Below are 20,812 nucleotides of genomic sequence, written 5' to 3'. Positions count from 1 at the left end.
CGCCTTCCCCACCCCCACTCCACCCCCAATGAGACAGTTAAGGGCGAGTCTGTGATGTGGTAGGAGTGGAGTGTCATTCTCTCTCCCCTCCCCCTCGACTCTCTCCCCTCTCACAAGCAAACACCCTTCAAACATGCAACGTGTGGACCCAGCAAACCCCACCCCCTCCTCACTGCTCCCCATCCTGTCCCACCCCCACGGACTGAGGCGCCCCAGGTTCCGAAACCGGCTCCCTGCCTCCCTCAGGTCCTGCTTGACTCTCCCGGAGCAGCTCAGGCCACTTCGCGATATTTGCTGCTCGGTTTTGAGTATTTATTTACTCTCCTTTTCCTCTGTCTAAAGTTGACTAAACTCGCCAATCTTTGGGCCGGCTGCAGCGGAGAGAGTTTTGGTCTTCTGGGCATGGTCCAACAATGTTAATAGAGGAAGGATGTAATAACATGCCACGGGCAATAAATCATAGTTAGCTGCTCCCCTCCCCCTCCTCTGGGCCCTCCCCACCACCCTGCCCCCCGCCCCTCTTCCCTCCCCTCCCCTCTCCCAGCCCCCAGCTCGCCCCCTCTATAGAGGAGAGGAGGGAGCGTGTGGAGGCTCACACTGCTGCTGGACTTTCACTCTTCTCTCGCCTGCTACCCCTTGAACACCTAGCAGCTTCGCCCTCGGCTCCCCAACCCAGGACCATGGACGTGAAAGTGCTCGCCCTGGTGACCTTGCTGGTGGCAACACTTGCGCTCTCCGAGGGTAAGTGTGAGCCCGGCGCCCGGACTTCCCGGGGATACTGGGCGGCATCTCCCTGCCTTGAGGGGCAGAAGTCTTGAGTCCCAGTCGCAAGTAGGTACCCTCTACCTTTCTAGTTACTGACAAGTTTAAATGGCTCCATTAAGGTAGAATTCTTGCCTACGAACCCAAGTGAGCCCTAGCGCTGTACTACACCTTAGGGGAAAGTCGGTCCCTTCCGAGTGGTGATTTTTCTGTGCGTCTCAGCCCTTGGGGGAGCTGCAGGATCTAAGCCTGAATTGGTCAGGGGAGAAAACTAGGGAGAATTGTTCACTTTTCCAGGCAAGCTGAGGAGCTGCCCTCCTCTTCTCGCCTGCTGCTGTGTCTCTATCAGCTTAGTTTCGTTTGCGGTTGGGCAAGGTCCGCAGAAACTGGGAAAAGACGGCATTTACCTATTGCCTGTTTTCAACGCCACGATTGGCATGAGGACGCCCTCAGTTAGGCTCGGAAGGGCAAGAGACTTTCAACTTGCAGCCAGAGCCGCTCTCCTTTGCCGATACAGGCGGCCAGGAGACGAGGGAAAATTTTTCTCTCCTCTAGCTGGAGACTTTTCCTTCCAAAGAGCTCTAGCTCCTTCCACGTCTTTTCATGTAAACCTCACCAGAGAGAGAAAGAAAACCGTGGAATTGAATGAGGAAAAAGAAACCTCGGGCCCTATTTCCTAGTTTTATTTTCTCCAAAGGAAAAAGAGAACAAACTAAGCATATTGTAATTAAAAACAGTGACCTTCCCTCCTCTCCTCCTCTCTCACCCCCCTCCTCCGACCGCAGAGATTTTTTTTTTCACTTTCTAGTTTAGAGAAACGTCAGGCTGCACATGTGGGGGCTTTGCCCAGCTGCTGCCTGGAGTTCCAGCTGCGGGCTCTGCTCCCAGCCTCAGCGTCCTTGCCCTGTAGAGCTGTGCCCAGCAATTCTCTCCATTCAGTTCCATTTCGCCCCGGAGTTCCCTCTGTGCGGGACTCGGCTGAGCTCCGAGGTTCTATGTACCAGGGGCCCAGCTGTGTCCTGGGGTTCCCTCTATGTAGCACTTTGCTTCACCAACACTTAAGAGTTTCTCTGTGGAAGCCCGGGTCAACAGGCGAGGGCAAGTGGTCAGCCGACATTTCGGGACGAAAGAGGAAACTGGGTTAAAAATAACTCAGACTAGGTTTAGGGCTCCTGGGGACTGGTGAGGTCCCCAAAACACCTTGGGAGAGGCTGTACACAAAGAGCATCTTCCTTAGGCTCTCTAGCATACTTTCCCCAGCTAGGGAAACCTGCCAGAAACAAGCTATAGCTGTCTCGACAGAAGGACCTGCTTGGTGCTATTTAGTCCAAACGAAGCGCTCTGGATCTCGCTTTCACTTCCCTCCCTGCCCCCGCCTCCCCCCGGCCCCTTCCATGACCCTAGGGAAACAATGGAGGCGAGAGCCCGGGCTGCACAGCTGTTCGGATTGCACAACCTTTGAGATGGAGAGCGAAACATACCCCATTAGCCTTCCCTTGCTAAGTTTGCATTGTCTCTGAATCTCAAGATTGGATCATGCTGTTTCAAAAGATTTGGACGTTGGTTTAGGAGATGCAAGATGACCAACCCCTTAAACTTACAAACAGGGAAAATGAGGCCCCAGGAGACCGAGTGGCTTGCCCAGTCACAGAACTATTCTAAATAGGAGAGTCAGGTTTCGAATCGAAGCCCTCTGACTTAGAAATGTAGTAGCAAAGAAGGAGAGATTTGGATTCAGAGGACCCCTGGTTCTGTTCTTCAATATCTTTGTGACCTTTGGTAAATTACTTCATCTCTCTAGGCCTCAGTTTACCCATCTATAAAACAAGGGGGATTGAACTAGATGCCTTTGGATGGCCCTTGCAGCTCCCAATGTAATATTCAGCGATACTCCCTGAACTGCACCACGCGGTGGAAGCGCCAGCTTTCACTGAAGGATGATTTCCTTCCTTTGGCGTTCCCGGCTCCGCGTCAGTAAACGCGCGGTGATGAGCTGCCAAGGAAAACGCTCGAGCCAGCGCGCGTGTCCTTAGTAAGAGCCTGATAGTGTATGCGCGAACTATTCCAGTAATCCCCGAAAGGTGCCGAAGGCGTCCGGGGCAGAGTAGGTTCTCCAAAAAGTCCGAGAGCACTCCCTTCCCCCGCCTCCTCACCCCCTACCCTCCACCCCATCCACCAGCAGAAACACACCTGCGGATACAGACTCTTTTGTAATGGAGGCAAGGTCTCTCTGGCTATTTTTAATGGGTATCACTTGAAAGTTTAATCTCCGAGACATTCGGCAATTGAAAACCTCGGTGTCCAGTTTCATAGTGTGCAAAGGGAGAAAGACAGAGCTGGAAACACAGAAAAGAGGGGAAACCGAGAGACTGGAGGGAGAGATTGGATCGTTTTTCTCAAAATTGAATTCAGAGAAAACTCAATTGGACAAACCAAAGTATCTTGAGCGCTCACCGCTCAGCTTGTCAGTTCTCTGAAAATAAAAATCTTAACAACGAACTCAGAATTTGGGAAAATACTTATTTCTGTTTAATCTTGTTATGCCAGTGGAGTGCCTCTAGATTCGAAAGTACCAAATGAGGAGGGGGCTCTGAGTGTTTTGTTTTTGGTTTTTTTCTTACCTCCACCCCACCCCCCACCTTCATCCCCACCCCCATCACTACGGGAATCTTTCTGGCTCGGTAATAGTGTGCCCCCAAATGAGACAAGAGTTAGCGAAACCAGCTGGAGAAGGTAACTGACAACTTCAAACTACCAGGACTACCCTGGTTAGCTACTGATCTAGCGCACAGTGACCACACTAGAGAAGGAATGTCCCAGTTAAATCTTCATTCCGTTATCACTTATTCTCACTTCCCAAGAGAATGGGGGAAGGGGGAAAGAATTTTTAGTTCTACGCACGTAGCTCGAATTCCATAAATACTTGTTGGTCCATTTGTTGATTCCAGAAATGTAGGACCTGTGGCTCATGGACACCAGTCTTAACTTTAAATGAAGAAAAACACTTTGAAAAGTTGTCATAAATGTACTGCAAAATTACCCCTCTCCCCATCCTAACTCCTCCAAAATTTGATCGGCCAATCAACGTGAATTTAGTAAACGCCTACTATGTGCCAGGTACTGTGATACGAAAGCAAAGTGAGATCCTTACCCTTCTGTAATTCAGCTTAACATTTGAGATAACAATGATTGCTTATGCAGAGTTTAAGGTTATTAAGAATTTAGGGGGAATGGGGGGACAAGAAACTGACCCTCGCCATCCATGACAATAACTGCAAAAACTCCCTATCTTCATGTCACTTACGTTTTTCCTTCACGCAAATCGCAAATCGCTTGGTTCAGAGCTGCACACACTCCTACAAATGTTTAGAACCTAGAAACTTAATTTCGCTGATACTTTGGCTAGGTTGGCTGAGCTTTTCTGCCCCGTAGTAGAGTCATCAGTTCTTGTGCATTTGACTAAACTTATCTTTAGTCCTGACTAAAGCTTTATCTTCCTGCGATACAAGGTCTCTCCTGGGAGTGTTATTAGGGCGTTGCCCTACGCCATATGAGACTGAGAAATTCTGTTATATCATATATGTACCCAGCAGTAGTCTCAGGATTTTCATCCATGAATGCTGGAGTCAGGAGACCTGGGTTCATAAGTTATTTCTCAGGGACGAGGTTTGCAAGCCTTAAAATAAAATGCGCTATACAAATGCCCCCCTCCCCCTCCCGTGTACTTCCTAGCACCTTGTCTTGTATAAGACAGATGCTCAATTAAGATTTAGATTCAGAGTTAAACTGGTGGAGACCTAGGAGATCTGGACATCTATCTCTGCTCTAACCCCCTCGTGCCCCCTCCCCTCCAAGTAGCTTAGTGAATTTCCTGTCACTTGTCAATTGTGTGGACAAGAGTTAAGTGATTTAATTTCCTATAAAATAAGGATAATAGTACCTGAAGTACCAACAGAGCTATTGTGTTGAGATGCTTGTAAAATATTCTGGGAGCTTATTTAAGGTTGGTAAGTGTCAGGAAAGCTGAGGAAAATTGGGTTCAGAGCAGTTTAGTAACTGCTCTAACGCCAGGCCAGTTAATGAAAGGTTCTGAAATTGAACCCAGGTCTGCTGATTGATTTATTGGGGTTTTTTTGTTTTTGTTTTTTTTTTATAAGAGAAGCAAATTGGGATTATGTGTTTATACTATTGGTTCTCTGGCTACTTACTGTTTTAGGAATGTAAACGAAAATAATTCCAACAAAGGTATTAACACCACCATGATAAAAAATAAAAGTAGCACAAATATGTGCATATGTGAGTTGATTTACTCATTTCAAAATTAAAATAGTGATTGTTTTTTTCTTTTTTCTCCCGCTTTCCTCTTGTTATTTGGTGGTGGTATTTACCAGCACTGTGGTAAAGAGCAGCACATATATTTGTATGTATGTATGTATATATAATGTACTGTTTTGAAATTAAAATAGTAATCTTTTTTTTCCCCTACTCTCCTTAACTCCTAACAAAGGTTACTCTGATACTGAGTGGAATGATCTCTGTGCTAAGAGGATTCTTAGCTCTTCTCTACACCTAACTAGTGGTATATCTTTGAAGAAGTAACTGAATTTTCTTGGGCCTGTTTCTTTCTCTGTAAAGTAGGGCTCAGGATGCACCAGAAAGTCTCTAAGGTGCCTTTGAGTTCTAATAGTCTGTTTACAGGGGAAGACAAATCCAGGCTTACCCTATGTGTTGCTGGGTGAGACCTACACTGTTATTTCTGTGATGGGACAGAAATTATCCCGGACAGCTGCAGGGCAGAAATCACCTGGGCTTCCTGAGTTGATTTGAAGTATTCGTTGTGCAGAACATACATCTGTGGCCTTGGACACCTTTGACTTAAACTTCGTGGTTACCCATGCCTCAGGGTGACCTAGAGTGTGCAGCTGGGTCTGGGGCTAGGGCCAGGGTATTTAACCCATTGCCTCCTGCTTGTGAGGTGGAGCACTCTTTGCGCTGGAGCTGAAGCTTGACAACCTGTATTTCCCCTTTCGAAGACTAAATGGTTCCTTCTCTTTCCTTCTTTCTGTGGAGGATCGATGTTCCAAATGTCCTGGACACTTGGACACTATATATTTAGAGATGAGACAATTGAGATGGAAACTTCCCAACGGCTATAAATAGCTCACCTAGATTAAATGTGCCATCTACCCAGTGCCAAACTGCAGAGAAAACTCAGCTGAGTAAATATCTAGGCAATAGGTTGTTTTGTATTTTTTTTTTAATGGACTAATAATTGCCTTTTATATAGCATGGCTTGCAATGCACTTTTTCTGCATTATCTCATTTAAGCCTCAACAACCCTGTGAAGGAGGTGCTATTATGTTTGACTTTGCAGATAAGGAAACTGAGCCCAGGGAAGGTTAAATGATTAGCCCAGGACATTACAGCCAGAAGACAAGTGACATGGGATATGAACCCAGGTCTTCCTGATTCTAAGTGTGGGGATTAATATACTAAACCACACTGTAACCAGCTGGATTCAAAATTTCCTTCTCTAGAAAAAGTCTTTCTCTTGGCAAGAGGCTTAAGGCTTCTGGAAAGAATGAAGTGAGACAACAGGTTGACAGTCTTCATAACCTTGGTCACCAGAACGGCACTTGCCCTGTGTTGAAAACAAAAAAGAGCCTTAATTTGTCCAGGTCTTTTATTTTTACAGATGAGAAAAATGATGACCAGGGAGATTAATGAACTTTGCTAATGTCACACAGCTAGTAAGTAACTTCAAGGCAAGATTTGAATGCAGACCCTTAAAACTCCAAATACAGTGCTATTTCTAGCATGGAGAAAACCTAAGCATTTGAACTTCTGGTGGGGTAACTAAAGAAATTTCTCTTTGAAAAAGGAAAAAAAAATTATTTGTGACCTTGTCACTGTATGGGACTAACTAAATCTTTTTTTTCTGTGCTTGCTGCAAGGATTACTAAACCAGTTGGATAAACAGCTTCACTGTTTTCCTTGAGATAAAGATCTCATTTTCTCACTGGTAGCAACTCTTGCCTACCCCTAGTTAAGCTCTGATTTATTTATCTGTCTTTATCTATCTATCTATCTATCTATCTATCTATCTATCTATCTATCTATCTATCTATCTCTATCTAATCTGTCAGTTTATCTACTTATTCCATCCATGAAAGAAAGAATTGATAACCTTCCCTACTATAAAGTAGCAAAGGTGGACTTTGGAAGGCAGTACTTCAGAAGGCAAGTAGACCATGCTTCCTAGTTGACTGTACATCCTTTGGAGAGGAAGAATTACTGTCCGAGAAGCAGTACAATAAAGAGAATAAAGCATAGACTCAGGAGCTGGGTGTGAAATCAGCCTCAGGCATGCATTTACCTGTGTGACCCTAAGCAAATCACTTCACTCCGTTTCTTCATCAGTAAAATAAGAGTTGAACTCAATGACCTCAAATGTCCCTTCTACTTCTAAATCATAACGTGCTTTTGTAGAAATTTGCCATCTTCCCTGGACTTGCCATTTTGTATTCCCATTTTGGGCCCTGCCAATAACTTTGATGTCAGATACATTCAGAGGGACTATCCTTTGGATGCTAATTTCATCTCAACTGAAAACAGAAATGGCCCAAGCCTAAAAACAAGCTTTCCTCTTCTTGGTTATCAGTCAGGGCTTGTCTGACCTTGGAGAATAGCATGTTCTGTTTATTCCAAACCTTGGAATTGAAATAAACTATTCTCCCCAAATCAGACGATCAATCAAACTGAACACCATGAGGCTTTGGAAAGAAGTAAATGTCCTGCACCCTCCCCGCCCCCCAAGACTGCAGATGCTAACTGTAGTTTGGACCCCAGCTCACTCATTCTGAAGATACTGGATTTGAAACATTCTCCCCAAGCCTCTTGCAAATCTTTAAAAAATGCAAACTTTTTTTTTTTGGACTTGCAAAGTAAATAATTTCAGATGCTGGTCAGATCCCTGATAAAAGAATCCCAGAATACAAATAGCCTGGAGTATTAGGGAGCATTTGGATGAAAATCTGAAGGGAGGAGGGGAATCCCCAAATTTCTAGCCCCTCCAGGGCCTTCCAGTTATAGACACTGGAGATGAGTGGTAGATGTCACAGAAGCCCCTTGCTAATTTGCACTAATGAATGTCAATTATGGTATTTTGCAGATTGCTAAATTGGCAAATGAACATAATAAGAGAACCCAGGAGGCTGCTGAACTCTTTGAGCTTTGGCTGAAGAAGGAATACCACATCTGGCTTTGGGCCAGAGGTCCTGAGTTTTTCAGCCTAGAGCCTGGGGCATGATACTCAAGGTGCCTCCTTTTGGGTAGGAAGCAGCAAAGTGGTTGGCTTTTATTATGAATTCAAAGGTTTGAAGATTATCCTTGTGTTACTTTTTCCTCTTCGGAATTAAAACTTTCAAGAGCTTGAGTTCAAATCTCATTTTTGAGGCTTACTATTTTTGTGGCCTTAAGGAAGTTACTTACCCTCCCTGTGCCTCAGTTTCCTCATTTACAAAATGAAGCAGAGGGACTAGATGACCTTATAGTTTGTTCCAGCTCTAGATCTAAGATCCTAAAATGTGGAGATGCACTGGGATGCTCTGGCTGAAGTTAGAAAGTGGAAGAGATATATTTTCCTTGGGAAGTTCTGGAATGAATCTCTCATTTTCTCCCTTTATCTCCTTTCTCATTTACCCTAAAGGCAAAATAATTTTACAAAGGAAAACAGGAGAAAAGTAACCCAGAAAAGTACCCCAGATGACAGTCTTTATCTTCTCTAATTGCTAATAGCACTGGGGGGCAGACAATTGGGTGCCTCCTTATTTTAAATCTCTTCTCTCTTCTTAGGTTCCAAATTCCCACCTGTTCTTTTGTCTGCTTAAACGGCAAAGGCTGAACTTAAGACTCTTAGATTCTTACCTGGGAATGAGAAGTTTGGCCTTTCTCGTGTTGTGCTGGTCTCCCTCTCATATCAGCTTTAGGCTCTACTTGCTTCTAATGAGACTAACTGCATAACGTGAAACCTCTTTGTCACTGCTCTTTCTAGGAAAACCGGTCAGTCTGAGTTACAGATGCCCCTGCAGATTCACCGAGAGCAACGTAGCCAAAGCCAACATCAAGCATCTTAAAATCCTCAACACGCCCAACTGTGCTCTCCAGATTGTGTAAGTTCCCTGGGGAATTGTCTTTCATCGTGCAGCCTGGGAAGGTCTGCTGGGCACTGGCTGATGGCCTTTTGTTACTTGTAAAATAAGTAAGACCCTTTGGGAGGATCCCCTGAAATGCAGTGAATGATCACTAGGGTGATCCTTATGTGCTCTCCCCACACCCCAGCAAATAAAAGGCCAAAAGAAAAAATCAGTTAACACAGTACTCAGCACATAGTAGGTACTCAATGGATGCTCTCACCCTTTCTTCTTCCCATTTCCGTAGGAAATCAACCTCTAATTCACTATGAGTTTATGACTTTACTTAGAATTATTATAATTATAATTATTTTGCTTATAATAATTTACTTATAATATATAAAATATAATAATTATTACTTATGATTATAATTATTTAATTTCAAATGAATTCTGCCAATCAAAAACAATATAAGGCTCTTCACAAACCATAAAACACAATTGGGAGATGGTAGCTCAGTGAACAGTACCTGAATTCAATGCCTCTCCAAACTGATCATTAGTGGAAAAATTGATCAATGAAAACAAATGAACAAAATCACCCAATAAATCATTTATTGATTGGTTATATTTCCCTAAAATATAATGCAAATAATGAACATCTTAAGTTCATGGAAGCAGATTATTTTGTTAAATCAAGGAGACATGAACATAAGCATATGACAGTTAAAATACTTGTATTCAACATTTCAGAAAACAGTCTGTCTTTTCTCTCTTCTCACTTTTAAAACTAAGCTATTTCAAGAAAATAAGATGTTATAGGAAGGAAAGGAATCTGGAGTAGTACAGAATGTGGCAACAGGCTACTGCAAAAAATCTTTATGGCCAGAAAGATATCCCTCATCCTCAACATTTGAGTTCCTAGTATTTGTGAAAGAAAATCCAGAAACCAATTGTCTACTGTTTCCAATTTGTTTTCTTCACCTTTATTCTTGTTTTTTTGCCGGTGTTTATGACAGCCTTATCAACCTTTGTCCCATCTTATTCAAAGTCTTCTCTTGAAAAGATATGAGTTCTATAAACCTGAGAAGGGATGCTTTTCAAAACCTAACTTTTCCTTTCAAATTCCAAAGCATGTCATTTAAAACAGTTTTCCCTGAACCCAAGAACAATCAAAATACAGTTGGTCTGTTTTCTTGAGTGTGTGAATGTGTGTTTGTTAAAAGCTAAATTCCCTCTTTGTGAAGTTTAGTTTGCATTAGGAATCCCAAAAGAACTCTGAGTTTTGTTTTAGGGAAAAAACATATTGCTCCAAAAGAATTCCTGAAACCATCATCTAGTCAATTTCCTCACTGATGAAGAGTCATACAAAATACATTTTGTTGTTTTAAATATCATTTCCCCCCAGAACTTCAGTTTTGGAGAACACTGTAGCTAAAATAGTTTTTGATTCTCCAGTTTGCTTATTTTCCATCAAAAATAGAGTACAGTTTTTTAAAGAAAAAATATAATCTGCTTTGCTTTACGAGAATTCATGAGAAAATTACTTTTCCCCCCTTTGTATTCAATTCATCTAGTTGGCCCTTTCTGCTCTGAACTTTAGGTTAAAAACTGTAGCACAGTTTTGAGGGGGGAAAATCTTCATTTGCCCAAGATTTGTATTAAGATCCCAAAGCTTTGGGAAAAACTCATGTCAATTCCTCTAATTCTCTAGGGGCTTTTCTGTTAGGATGTATTGGCCTATGTAGACTTCATTGACCTGGCCTAGTGTTATAATAAATAGGGACTTTGATGAGCCATTTGCAAAATAAAAATCTTTTCAGGGTCCTCTTTGCTTAAGCCAAACAGATAGCCTGAATTAGATGCCCATCTACGCAGATCTAGTGTAGAATTAACTGTACTGTACTTTCGAGTTTATCATATATTTGATCATTAGGTCTTCTTACTCTTTCCCTAGATAAGCAATAGGGTTCTTGACCTTTCAGTGTCTACCTTGGAATGCTGCCATAAAATCCTAGAACCAATAACTTCTCAACAGAGACTGGGACAATAGGATCATATATTTGGAGCTAGAAGAGAATTTAGAAGTTACTTATTCCAACTCCATTTTACAGATGACAGAAACTAAGACCCAGAGACATTAGGTGACTTCTTTTTTAAAAAAAGTATTTTTAATTTGGGGAAGAAAACAAGTTTTCCCATAACGCATTAAAATAAAAATATGATTCCACATGTAACTTCAAATCTACTATGTACAACTTGCTATTACTTTCAAATATACAAAATTGTCATGTAAATTTCTTTTTTTCTTCCTGTCCTAGAGATGGCTGCCATTAGACACAAATAGGTATGTGTGTGTACATACATACACATATACGCACATATTCTACATATATACATATATGTATATATGGCCATACACATACATGTGTACATGTGTGTATATATATGATCTCTGAGAAGGAAGGACACACTATACATATGCATGCACACACATATATATATACATGTGTGTATGCATATATATATATACCTATATATATGAATTGTTCTATACATACTTCTTTTCTTTCTCTGGATGTAGATAGTATCTTTCTTCATGTTCTTTATTGTTAATTTGGGTATTTATAAAAGCCACACACCTAGCAAAAGGCAGAACTGAGATCCAAATCCAAGTCCTTTGACTCAATTGTTGCTTTGTCTGCTGTACTGTGCTGGCTGCTCCTGTGCTCCAGGGATGTCATTTTATCTTCCAAGGAGATGCCATTGCTGAGCAGAGATGAAAATGGGTGAATATGTTTTACAGGGGAAAAAATGGCTTTCTAAGTTAATAGCTGTGTGTAAAAAAATTTTCTGAAAGACTTACTTTGAAGTGATAGTGGCTCTTCAATTTCATTGTTGGTCATTTTTATCTTTTTCTCTCCTTTTTTTAAGTAATTATTTTAATGAACGAAAATTGATTTTCTCTCTGGTGGTTTTTATCTTCTGGCAGGGCAAAGCTAAAGAGCAGCAGCAGACAAGTTTGCATTGATCCTAAATTAAAATGGATTCAAGAATACCTGGAAAAAGCTTTAAACAAGTAAGCAAGAAAATCACAAAAGGACTTTCAGCTAATCCAAGCTGAGAAGTGCAAACACAGCTTACCAATGTAAAGGGTAACAATTTGGGTGGGGGAGGGGTCCTTATTCAGAAAGACTGAAATGTTCATATGGGATAAGGCACAAATCTACTGCAAGCTTGGGAGTTTATCAAATATGTACACAATTAAGCAGTCCATAGTGCACCGGTACATTATTGTAATAGAGAATAATAGACAGATCTGGCTGTGCTCTTGCAAGTCAGATCTCTATAACTGGGGTTTTTCTAGACTCATCATCATTACAAAATAGCATTTCTTACAAACCAAATGCTTTCCTTGTTTTTACTTTTTTTAATCCATGATTACTTCAAAATCTATTATCCAACTCACTCTGAAGCTTTCTTTTCTTCTATTGTGAGCCTGGGTGCACAGTCAGCTTAATGATGGTCAGATGAGATCAATAAAAAACATGATAACCAAATGGCTGAGAGTTGAACCAATCTCCATTCCCTGCACTCAAGAGGAGGAGAAAAAGGGGATTCTCTAATTTGCTGGCCAATCTGGAATCCCATTGGTACGAAGCAGGGTTGTTTGTATTACTCTGATTGGGTCATTTGGGACATCCTGCTCAGTCTTGTACATGGATATCAGTGGTGTCCCAGTGACTAAAGAGATTCGTATTTTCCCAGTCTTAAACTTCCATATGACTTTTAAGCTGATATGCTGGAAATTAAGGTAAAATTCATATCCCTGGTCTCTTCAAGATCAAGACTAATCTCTAGCTTCCACAAATGGAAATGCTCAAATTATTCTTTGGTTTAGTGACACAAACTGCTGTGACCTTAGTACTAGACATCACTCCTTTAGCAACTGTGTACCCAGTGTCCTCTTCTATCCCTCCCTCATCCCTTGTCCAAAAGCCATGCTTTAATTTTGCTTCTACTTATCTTTTCTGTACTGGAGATCTCACCTAAAGAGCTGTTGTAGTGGTGAGATGTATGGTCACCTCCAGTTGACTACTGCCAACTCTCTGCAGGAACCCTCCCCTTCCTGGTTCTCAGCTTGCCCTAGGTTTACAGTTCTTTAAAATGTTTTAAAACACCCCATGTGCTCCATTTCAGGACAATGCAGTTGGCTCATGCCTTAGGGCTACCAGATCCATATCCGTATTTTCCTGGAAACATAAAAGAATGTTGGCCAATTTTAATAGAGTTTTAAGTTCAGCAGTTTTTAGGTATTTGGTCCTGAAACTGGCTCCAAAGGAAGGCCAGCTCACCCATGCAGGGCCATACAGTCTCTGAGATTTCTGAAACCAGAGCATTTACCCACTAATATTCTAGATCATTAAGCAACCGCAGCTTGGGGTTTATATTTCAATCAGCAATGTTGGCAGGAATGAAATTTCCATGGATAAATGCTATGTTCAGATGGTTCAGGCGGTGGCTATAGCTTTTGGCAAGGCATGCTTTTGATATATTTTTGTGCACATGTTTTGTTTTGTTTTTTCAACTTTTCAGAAAACAAATGTATTTCGGAATATATTTATAGTTCATTGAACAATTCATATATTTGAATTGGAGCCATATGAATGTCAGTAGTTTAAATTTCTATATTACACCTAACTACTGACAAAATTTGTAAAATATATATATATATTATATATATGATGTTAATGTAGCTTATCAATCTCAATCAGCCATACTATATTTTTTCACTTGTATTGAAATTGTATCAAATGTGACATTATATGCACTAGCAATAAAATGGCTAATTGTTTCATGGTACAAAAAAATCTCCTGTATGTGGGAATTTGTTTATATGGAATAAAATTCGTAAGTTTTTTTTATAGATGGGGCTCTTGTAAATTGCTTAAATTTGCAAAGAAAACTGAACTGGCACTCAAGCGCCTTAAAAGGCCTTCCTTTAAATGGTATAAAACTGCCCAGACTAGTTCAATTATTAATTTTATCACATGGAAAAGGGCAGGATTTTTTAATGGAATTTTTCCCTTTTCTCTCCTGTAGTGAAACCAGTAAGATGATGTCTAGCTCACTAATTTTGCTTATCTTACCTTCTCTTCCTTAGTATCATAACATCCCCCATGTAATATCCAGTGACCTGATGTTTGACATAATATTGAAATATCTAGGGAAGCCATTCACTACATAAATCATTAAATACCATTAAGCTCATATCATTTTAATTTTATAGTCACTTGGCCAGTCACTCTTCTAAATCCTCCTAACCACCTAACTTGTTCTCCAGAACAGTCCCAGTCATAACCAAAAAGGATTCAGGCAGCAAGTAAGGAAGGCAGAAAAAAGACAGAATCTTTCTTGTCCTCTTCTGGGCATTGGTCAAAACTGCTTCATGATTTGTAAACAGAATTTACATTAGTGGCTAGGAAAAGACAATGTATGATAAAAAAAAAAAAAAGAGGGAGATGGGTGGTCAAATCTCTAGAATGAGGGATGAGCAGCCTATAGGCTCTCCTTGGTTTCTATGGGATGTCAAGTGAACATGGGAAAGATTCTTACAGAATAGACAGTCCTAAGGGGATTTCAATCTATAGATGTTAGATGAAATACCCACTTAGATAAGACTGAAGAGCCATTGGGTTATTGGAGATCTTAGTTGTTTTTTTTATATTGTAGCTCATTCAACACTATCTCCAAAGGTTAGATTTGTTTAATCTAAGCACTGTGAGTCCTTTGTGACATTTGAATAAGATAATTGGAGATTTGAGGATGTAGCAAAAAGGTTAGAAATCCATGACCTCCTCCTCTTTTGGAGGGCATCATTTTGGCATGGACTTTTGAAAGTGGTCAACAGGTGCCTTGCTGAGGCCCCTAGGAAGTGGGGGTCAACAAAACCTGTGCAAATTGCCAAGTATGAGGGTTTAAGAAAGTTCACTTGAAATTTATCCCATGATACGTTTTATGATATGAATTCATAATGTTGTAAATGCTATGATGCATTTTCAATGGGGGAAAAACCTTTTCTGGGGGCCTCCAGGCCTGAGAATGTGAAAAGGGGGATGGACTGATCTATAAGGCAATGCTAAATTTGCACAGATGAAGACAAACTGTTCATTTCAACGTTATTAATGGTTCTACTGGTTTTATCTAAGGGGGCGCAGACAAGCAAGAGTGGGGAAAAAAGAAAAGATAGGAAAAAAGAAGAGAGAGAAGAAAAGAAAGGCCGCTCAAAAAAAGAAAAACTAGTTGCCCATTGCTGCCCTGGAGAGATGGACCCCCTTCCCCCCACAATATGCTCTGCTATTTATCCTCGGCGTTTTGTAAGCTTGCTCTAACCTCCCACACAAGGCTGCCTCTGGTAAAGAAAGAAACAGCCCGACTGGCACTTAACGGCTGACCTTGTATCTGCCTTCCAGTGACTGAGCAACTTTTCAAGCTCTGATGGTATGTGTGTTCTGTTTGAGGCCTTTCTTGGCCCAGTTAACTTATGAAGAAGGTAGTTGTCTTTCAGAAATGGGGGTCATGATCTGTAAGACCCAGCCAGCTTTCCCAAGACTCTTTTTTCCTCCTAAAATTGACTGAGGGCTCCATATTAAACTTGCATTCTGAAGTTCTTTATCCAGAGCCTTCTAACAGGCTCTTCCATCTCCCACTCCTAAAATGGTCCAGTTAAGGAGGCCAACCAAGCACCCATACAAGTTGATTTTACATGCCTGCTGACTTGGGGAAGGGGGAAGCTACAGAGCCCCAGTGCTCCCATACAAAAAAGTGACATGCTTGGAACAGGAGACCAACAGCCATGAGGAAAAACCAAAACCAAAATGAGAGTAGGTATTAGAAAAGGTCTTCTCCTTTTCTTCAGCTAAGTTTTTAAGGGAAAACACCAAGCACTGGGCAAAAGCAACACAGCCCCAGTGCTTGGGATAGGACTCACTTCATCGTGGTTGCAGTTAATAATGGCATGCTCTGTCCTTTGGCTCCTGGTCTCCAATTGCACTGATGACACACCATTGATTGAAAACTGTTTTTTTCAACCATTGTGCCTGATGATCTTCATCCATGTCTAAGCCTCCCAGCCTGGAGCTCAGCCTTTCCTGTGTTACCTCAGAGCTTGGGTTGGAGGTGGTGATGGTTTATGTTAGAGGTTTTTGCTGCTTGTTGAGGAGCAGGAACTCCAGATGAACACCTCTGTTCAAGGTGTCCTGGGGAGAATCCACCCATTGATCAGCTGACTACTGGGACTGCGTATTCTCTGGGTAATCTGTTGTGTATGCTCTTTTCAAATATCATTTCTATAATGGAAAGGGGAGCACTGGGAGCCACTTCTCAGCTGTGCGGGAGACCCACAATCTAGGTCAAGAAACCCCATTTTGATAGTCATATATTCCCTTTGTGAGGGTTCCTTGGCATGGTGGGCAGGCCCTTTGCCCTGGTCTCCACTCTCTTGAGACCTGAGTGAGGATGCTTTTGGCTATAAAATAGAACCCATTGAATTCATGGCCCAAGTGGTCAAGCCTTCTATTTAGATGAACTAAATGCCCAGGGGAGAGCATGGGGGTGTCCATCGCCTTATAACAGACTTCCTCATACCTTGGAAATTTTAGAATGAAGGAGTGACTCCTTGATTCTTTTCCTCCATTCTTCTCCTTCATCTTTTCCCCTTCCCCCTCAGCTTACCATTTTAATCCATTCCAGAAAGACAGATGGATAGATTTGGGGGATATGGGATGAAAAGAGGAAGGAAAGATGAGACAAAATAACACCCTGACATAGAGGAATGCCAAATTCATGATGATCAAAGTGGTGTCGAGCTCCTCTCAGCACTTTGAATGCCTCTGTTGTATTTTCAGGCAAATTTAAATTGTTCATTTTCCTCATTGGAAAAAAAAGTGTCTAGAGAACCCAGATGAAATGCCACAAAAGAACATTTGTTTCTCAGTTGCTCAGCATTTGATCTGAGATAACAGCCAGACTACTGCTGCACAATTGATGGGAGGGAAGCCCTGATGATAGCAATTTAATAAACCTTTGCATGCGGAGGGATATTTTCCCTGGAAAGAGCTATCTTGTTGGAGACCTGACTGCAAGGAGCTGGGTTTATGGTCCTCATTCCCCTTCCAAGCTCCAGACACCTGGCTGTTTGCTGAGGCAACTAGTGGTGAAATACCAGGCAGAATGGTTACATTCCTTGGAGAATCAATGGGAGTTCTGCTCAGGAAAAGAGGTGGTTGAGATGATCACATGATATGCTGGAAGACTCTGCTTCATGACCAAACCTTTGCTCATGACAAAATGGTTTTCATTAATCCATCAAAGTGCAGAAACAATGCTTAGCTGCTTGAGTATAAAAGATGAGGTTGGCTCTGGCCCCAGAGTATGATGGAAAACAATTTAGCTTCTTGGAACCAACAGATTGGGGGTGAAACTTGTTAACCAAACTTACTGTGTGCTGAAGGAAAATTACACTTTCCATATTGCAACAGGGAAAACAGCTCCTTGGTTCTTCCACTGTGGAGTCTTCTGTGGATTTCTGACCAGCACTCTTCTCTCTTTACCTTTCTAAGAAATTGCCCCTTGGGCTCCATGGGTTTGCTTGGGAAACATGCCAAGGTCAAAGGGGGAGGTGAAATAGTCTGGATCTTAATTACCATGGTCTTTTGCCTCCTTGCTAATTGCTACCCATCTCTGCCGCACTTTACCTTGCTAAGTGACTTTTGTAAAAGTATTCATCAGCAGCATTGATCCTAATTTACTTGAGACAATGGAGAAATAACTGGCCTAACTAGAACAGGAAAGAGCAAATATTTTCACTGCCTTTTTTGAATTTTAAATCTTTAGCATAATCTACTGTACTCTTCTCCATGAGCTGTGTTCCCTTTCAATCTGACCTAAGACAATAAGATACAGAAAATGGCATCACATGTGTGAAGTATTACATTATAAATTAAAAAGGTTTTCTGAGACATCTTTTCTGGGGCTATTTACTCATGACTTGCCTCACCTGTATCTTCATTGCTCTGTTAGATGAAAATGACATAAATATGGCAGCTAGAGGGAACTAAATGCTTAACAGGACAGAGCTTCATTTAAATGCAGGATTGCTGGCTTTTAGGTAGCCTGGTTGGGTAGCAATTAAAAATCATGGTCTTTGCATAGCAATAGAGCCTGCTTATGTGGTATGTTATGGTGATCTTGGATGCAAGGGAGTTAAATGAATCCATGTCCTTGGGAGACCCAGAGTGAGATGTATGTCAATCAGCACATGTGCTCTGAAGTCCATGAACTGCTTTCTCATCACCTGGCCAGTTCTACCCCTTCTGGGAACCTGTTTGTGTAAGTATAATTTCCCAAAAAGCCTGCTCATGATCTCAGGTCAATGAATGCATTTGTCCATCATTCATGCTGCACTGATTCTTTAAAATGTTGCCAAAGATCAATTTCTGTTTTATTCTGTTTGCCCAAAACTTGTCTTGTTCCCTTGTCAATTTGTCCATGTCTTTGGTCTTTGCTGTGTATTCCATCTTTCTCTTCACCTCTTTAATACTGACCATTGCACTTACTCTGAACTGCCTTCACTATCTAGTCATAGTGATGTGGGACCCTTTGTTTCCAGGGTCTTTTCCAAAAGGAAGAACATCACATGAGATTTTGAAGTAATTCTTGAAATGCCGACATCAAGGGCATTCCAAGAAGGCATTGGTGTTTGAACCTTGACTGAACTCTGAGAAATGACCACCTGCCTTTGAATAGGGTCCAATGATGACTAAACCTTTAGTCGGAATTTGCCTTAATGGTCTTTCACTCTGTTCTTCATTAACAGGAGGTTCAAGATGTAAAAGGCACGCATTGTAAGACTGAAGCCTGAAGGATTTCTAACTGTAGGACCAGAAAGCAGATAACAAGAATTAGGGAAGGAATGCTCCTGGCTGTCACCAGGCAGCTCTAGGGATGGCTAATGCATTTCAAAAGCTCTGTTTTGCACAAATCCCAGCTTGCTTTCACTGTATTATTATGTAGCAAGATATATGGTGTTTATTTTTATTAAGTTTGTTTTATTGAATGTCACTGGTGACACATATGAACTCATTAGACTAAGTCCATTATTTTTACTTATGTTATCATTTTTCCTGTGTGAGCCCTAGTTTATCTTGCACTCAGTATTTGGGGCACACCAAGAGTTACTGAGTTTTACGTATAAATATATAGCAGGACATGAGCTGCAATATGTGCCAAGATCTTTAGCTGAAAAGTATGACTTATTAACATGAAGGATATGGCCATTTTTAGGGATATGGGTCCAGAATAACAGCTACCACTGTTGGCCCAGTACTAGGTGGGTGGCCTGATTTTGTTTTTAATCAGCACATTGCTCTTGAGTTAATTCCTTCTCTTCACGTGAGAACAGAGAGCATCATTTCAGGACAAGAGGAAGTCATCTGAGAGGATCATAGATGCTCACAAGATTGGCCCGTTATTGGCCATTGCTAAGAATGTGAGGGCAGAGCAGGGCTACACCATCCATGTTGTCACCTGCATCCCATCATTTTCTCCTCATTTTTCATTTTTTTTCTCCATCCATCACCATGTGTATCTGAGACTGTCTCTGTCCATGGCACCGGAAAAAAAAATCTCTCAAGACTAAATTTTGATTTAAACCAAGCATTGAAAAATAAATGGAAATCTGTTATGTCTCAAAGGTATACTGCCAATGGTGTGTGTGCCCTATGTGTCTTGTATGGAATATTGTCAAAATGTCAAATGCTGTGTTTTTGTGTAGCATTGATGTCAAACAGTATGCCCAATGTAAAATGCTGTATGTTCCCTTGGGATGCAAAAGCTGGGATTGAATATGTGTACTGTGATGTCTCTTGACCCTACTGCCAATTTGTAATGTGTGTGTGTATGTATACACCTTTGTTTTGGGGCTATTTTAATGGCCTCAGTGATCAGGGGATAAACAATGTTCCCTTCCCTCAGCAGAGCAAAGGGTATTCAGGTTAGTCACTGCGTTAGCCTTTCAGGGCACTCATTCTGCTACAGGCTGGGACCTTTTTATGAGGACCAAATATTTTGGAAATTATGGGGGGAGCTTCATTCTGCTGTAGAAAGGCCTAGGAAACTTAGAAATCAGAATGTCCTGAAAAGACTCCTCCTCCTGTGTTGTGAACAGCAGACATTAAAAATAAAAAAAGAGGCTCTGGAACATGAAAATATCTCCTAAATAAGAATTTGGCTTGGTTTCACACCTGCACTAATCTAGAGATCATTCCTCATCTCTGCGCTCACAAAGGATACCTGACCCACTCATTTTTCAGCATCGTCCCCTCTAATTCTTTTTGGAAAGGAGTTATTTGGCACAGTCTTGAAATAGATCAGGCAGGAGGTTTTTACCATTCATAGTTTGAATTTGATCCCATGTAGCCTCAATCTACTCCTACCCTATCTTTTAGGGGTCATTTGAGTTCCTGAGAATTATGGGTCTTTTTTCCCCTTGAGCTGAGTAACCAAAATGTCACATTTATTAATTCAAAGAAGTGCCTACTATATGTTAGCCTCACTGAAATTCCCCTTGTCTCAGTTTAAATCCTCTCCCAGTCTGTGAAATCAACAAGAAAATATGAAGACAAATTGACAGGCCAAGATAAGCAACAGGCAGCAGATAAATTATGTGTATACATAGTGAAAGGCAAATTGGATTTAAATTTTTTTTGTATTTAATAATCTGAGTTTATCGATAGCATCTGTTAAAAATTTAAACATTCCCATGTTAAACCAAGACATAATTTCTTTAAATTGGATCTGATCAGTGGAAGAAGTTGAATCTGTCAACTGAAATAATTTCTTTATTCTAATTTTAGACA

General features: G+C 41.3%; 1 protein-coding gene across 2 annotated transcripts; it reads left to right on the top strand.

Moving 5' to 3' along the window:
• The first annotated feature begins 563 nt into the window (after nucleotides 1–563).
• Nucleotides 564–19,647, top strand: CXCL12 (C-X-C motif chemokine ligand 12). Of its 2 annotated transcripts, none has more exons than XM_072628427.1 (4): nucleotides 564–741; nucleotides 8,816–8,933; nucleotides 11,887–11,973; nucleotides 15,104–15,304. In XM_072628427.1, the coding sequence occupies exons 1-4, from the start codon at nucleotides 681–683 to the stop codon at nucleotides 15,195–15,197; spliced, it is 360 nt and encodes a 119-aa protein (XP_072484528.1). In that variant the 5' UTR covers nucleotides 564–680; the 3' UTR covers nucleotides 15,198–15,304. The 2 variants fall into 2 exon arrangements, with proteins under 2 accessions (XP_072484528.1, XP_072484529.1); XM_072628428.1 differs by lacking the exon at nucleotides 15,104–15,304 and adding an exon at nucleotides 18,772–19,647 and having other exon boundaries at nucleotides 568–741.
• Nucleotides 19,648–20,812: the final 1,165 nt, after the last annotated feature.

Source organism: Notamacropus eugenii, chromosome 1 (assembly GCF_028372415.1).
Source record: "Notamacropus eugenii isolate mMacEug1 chromosome 1, mMacEug1.pri_v2, whole genome shotgun sequence".
Classification (NCBI taxonomy): Eukaryota; Metazoa; Chordata; class Mammalia; order Diprotodontia; family Macropodidae; genus Notamacropus; species Notamacropus eugenii.
Note: the sequence above shows the minus strand (reverse complement) of the source record. Positions and strands in the feature narration are given on the sequence as shown.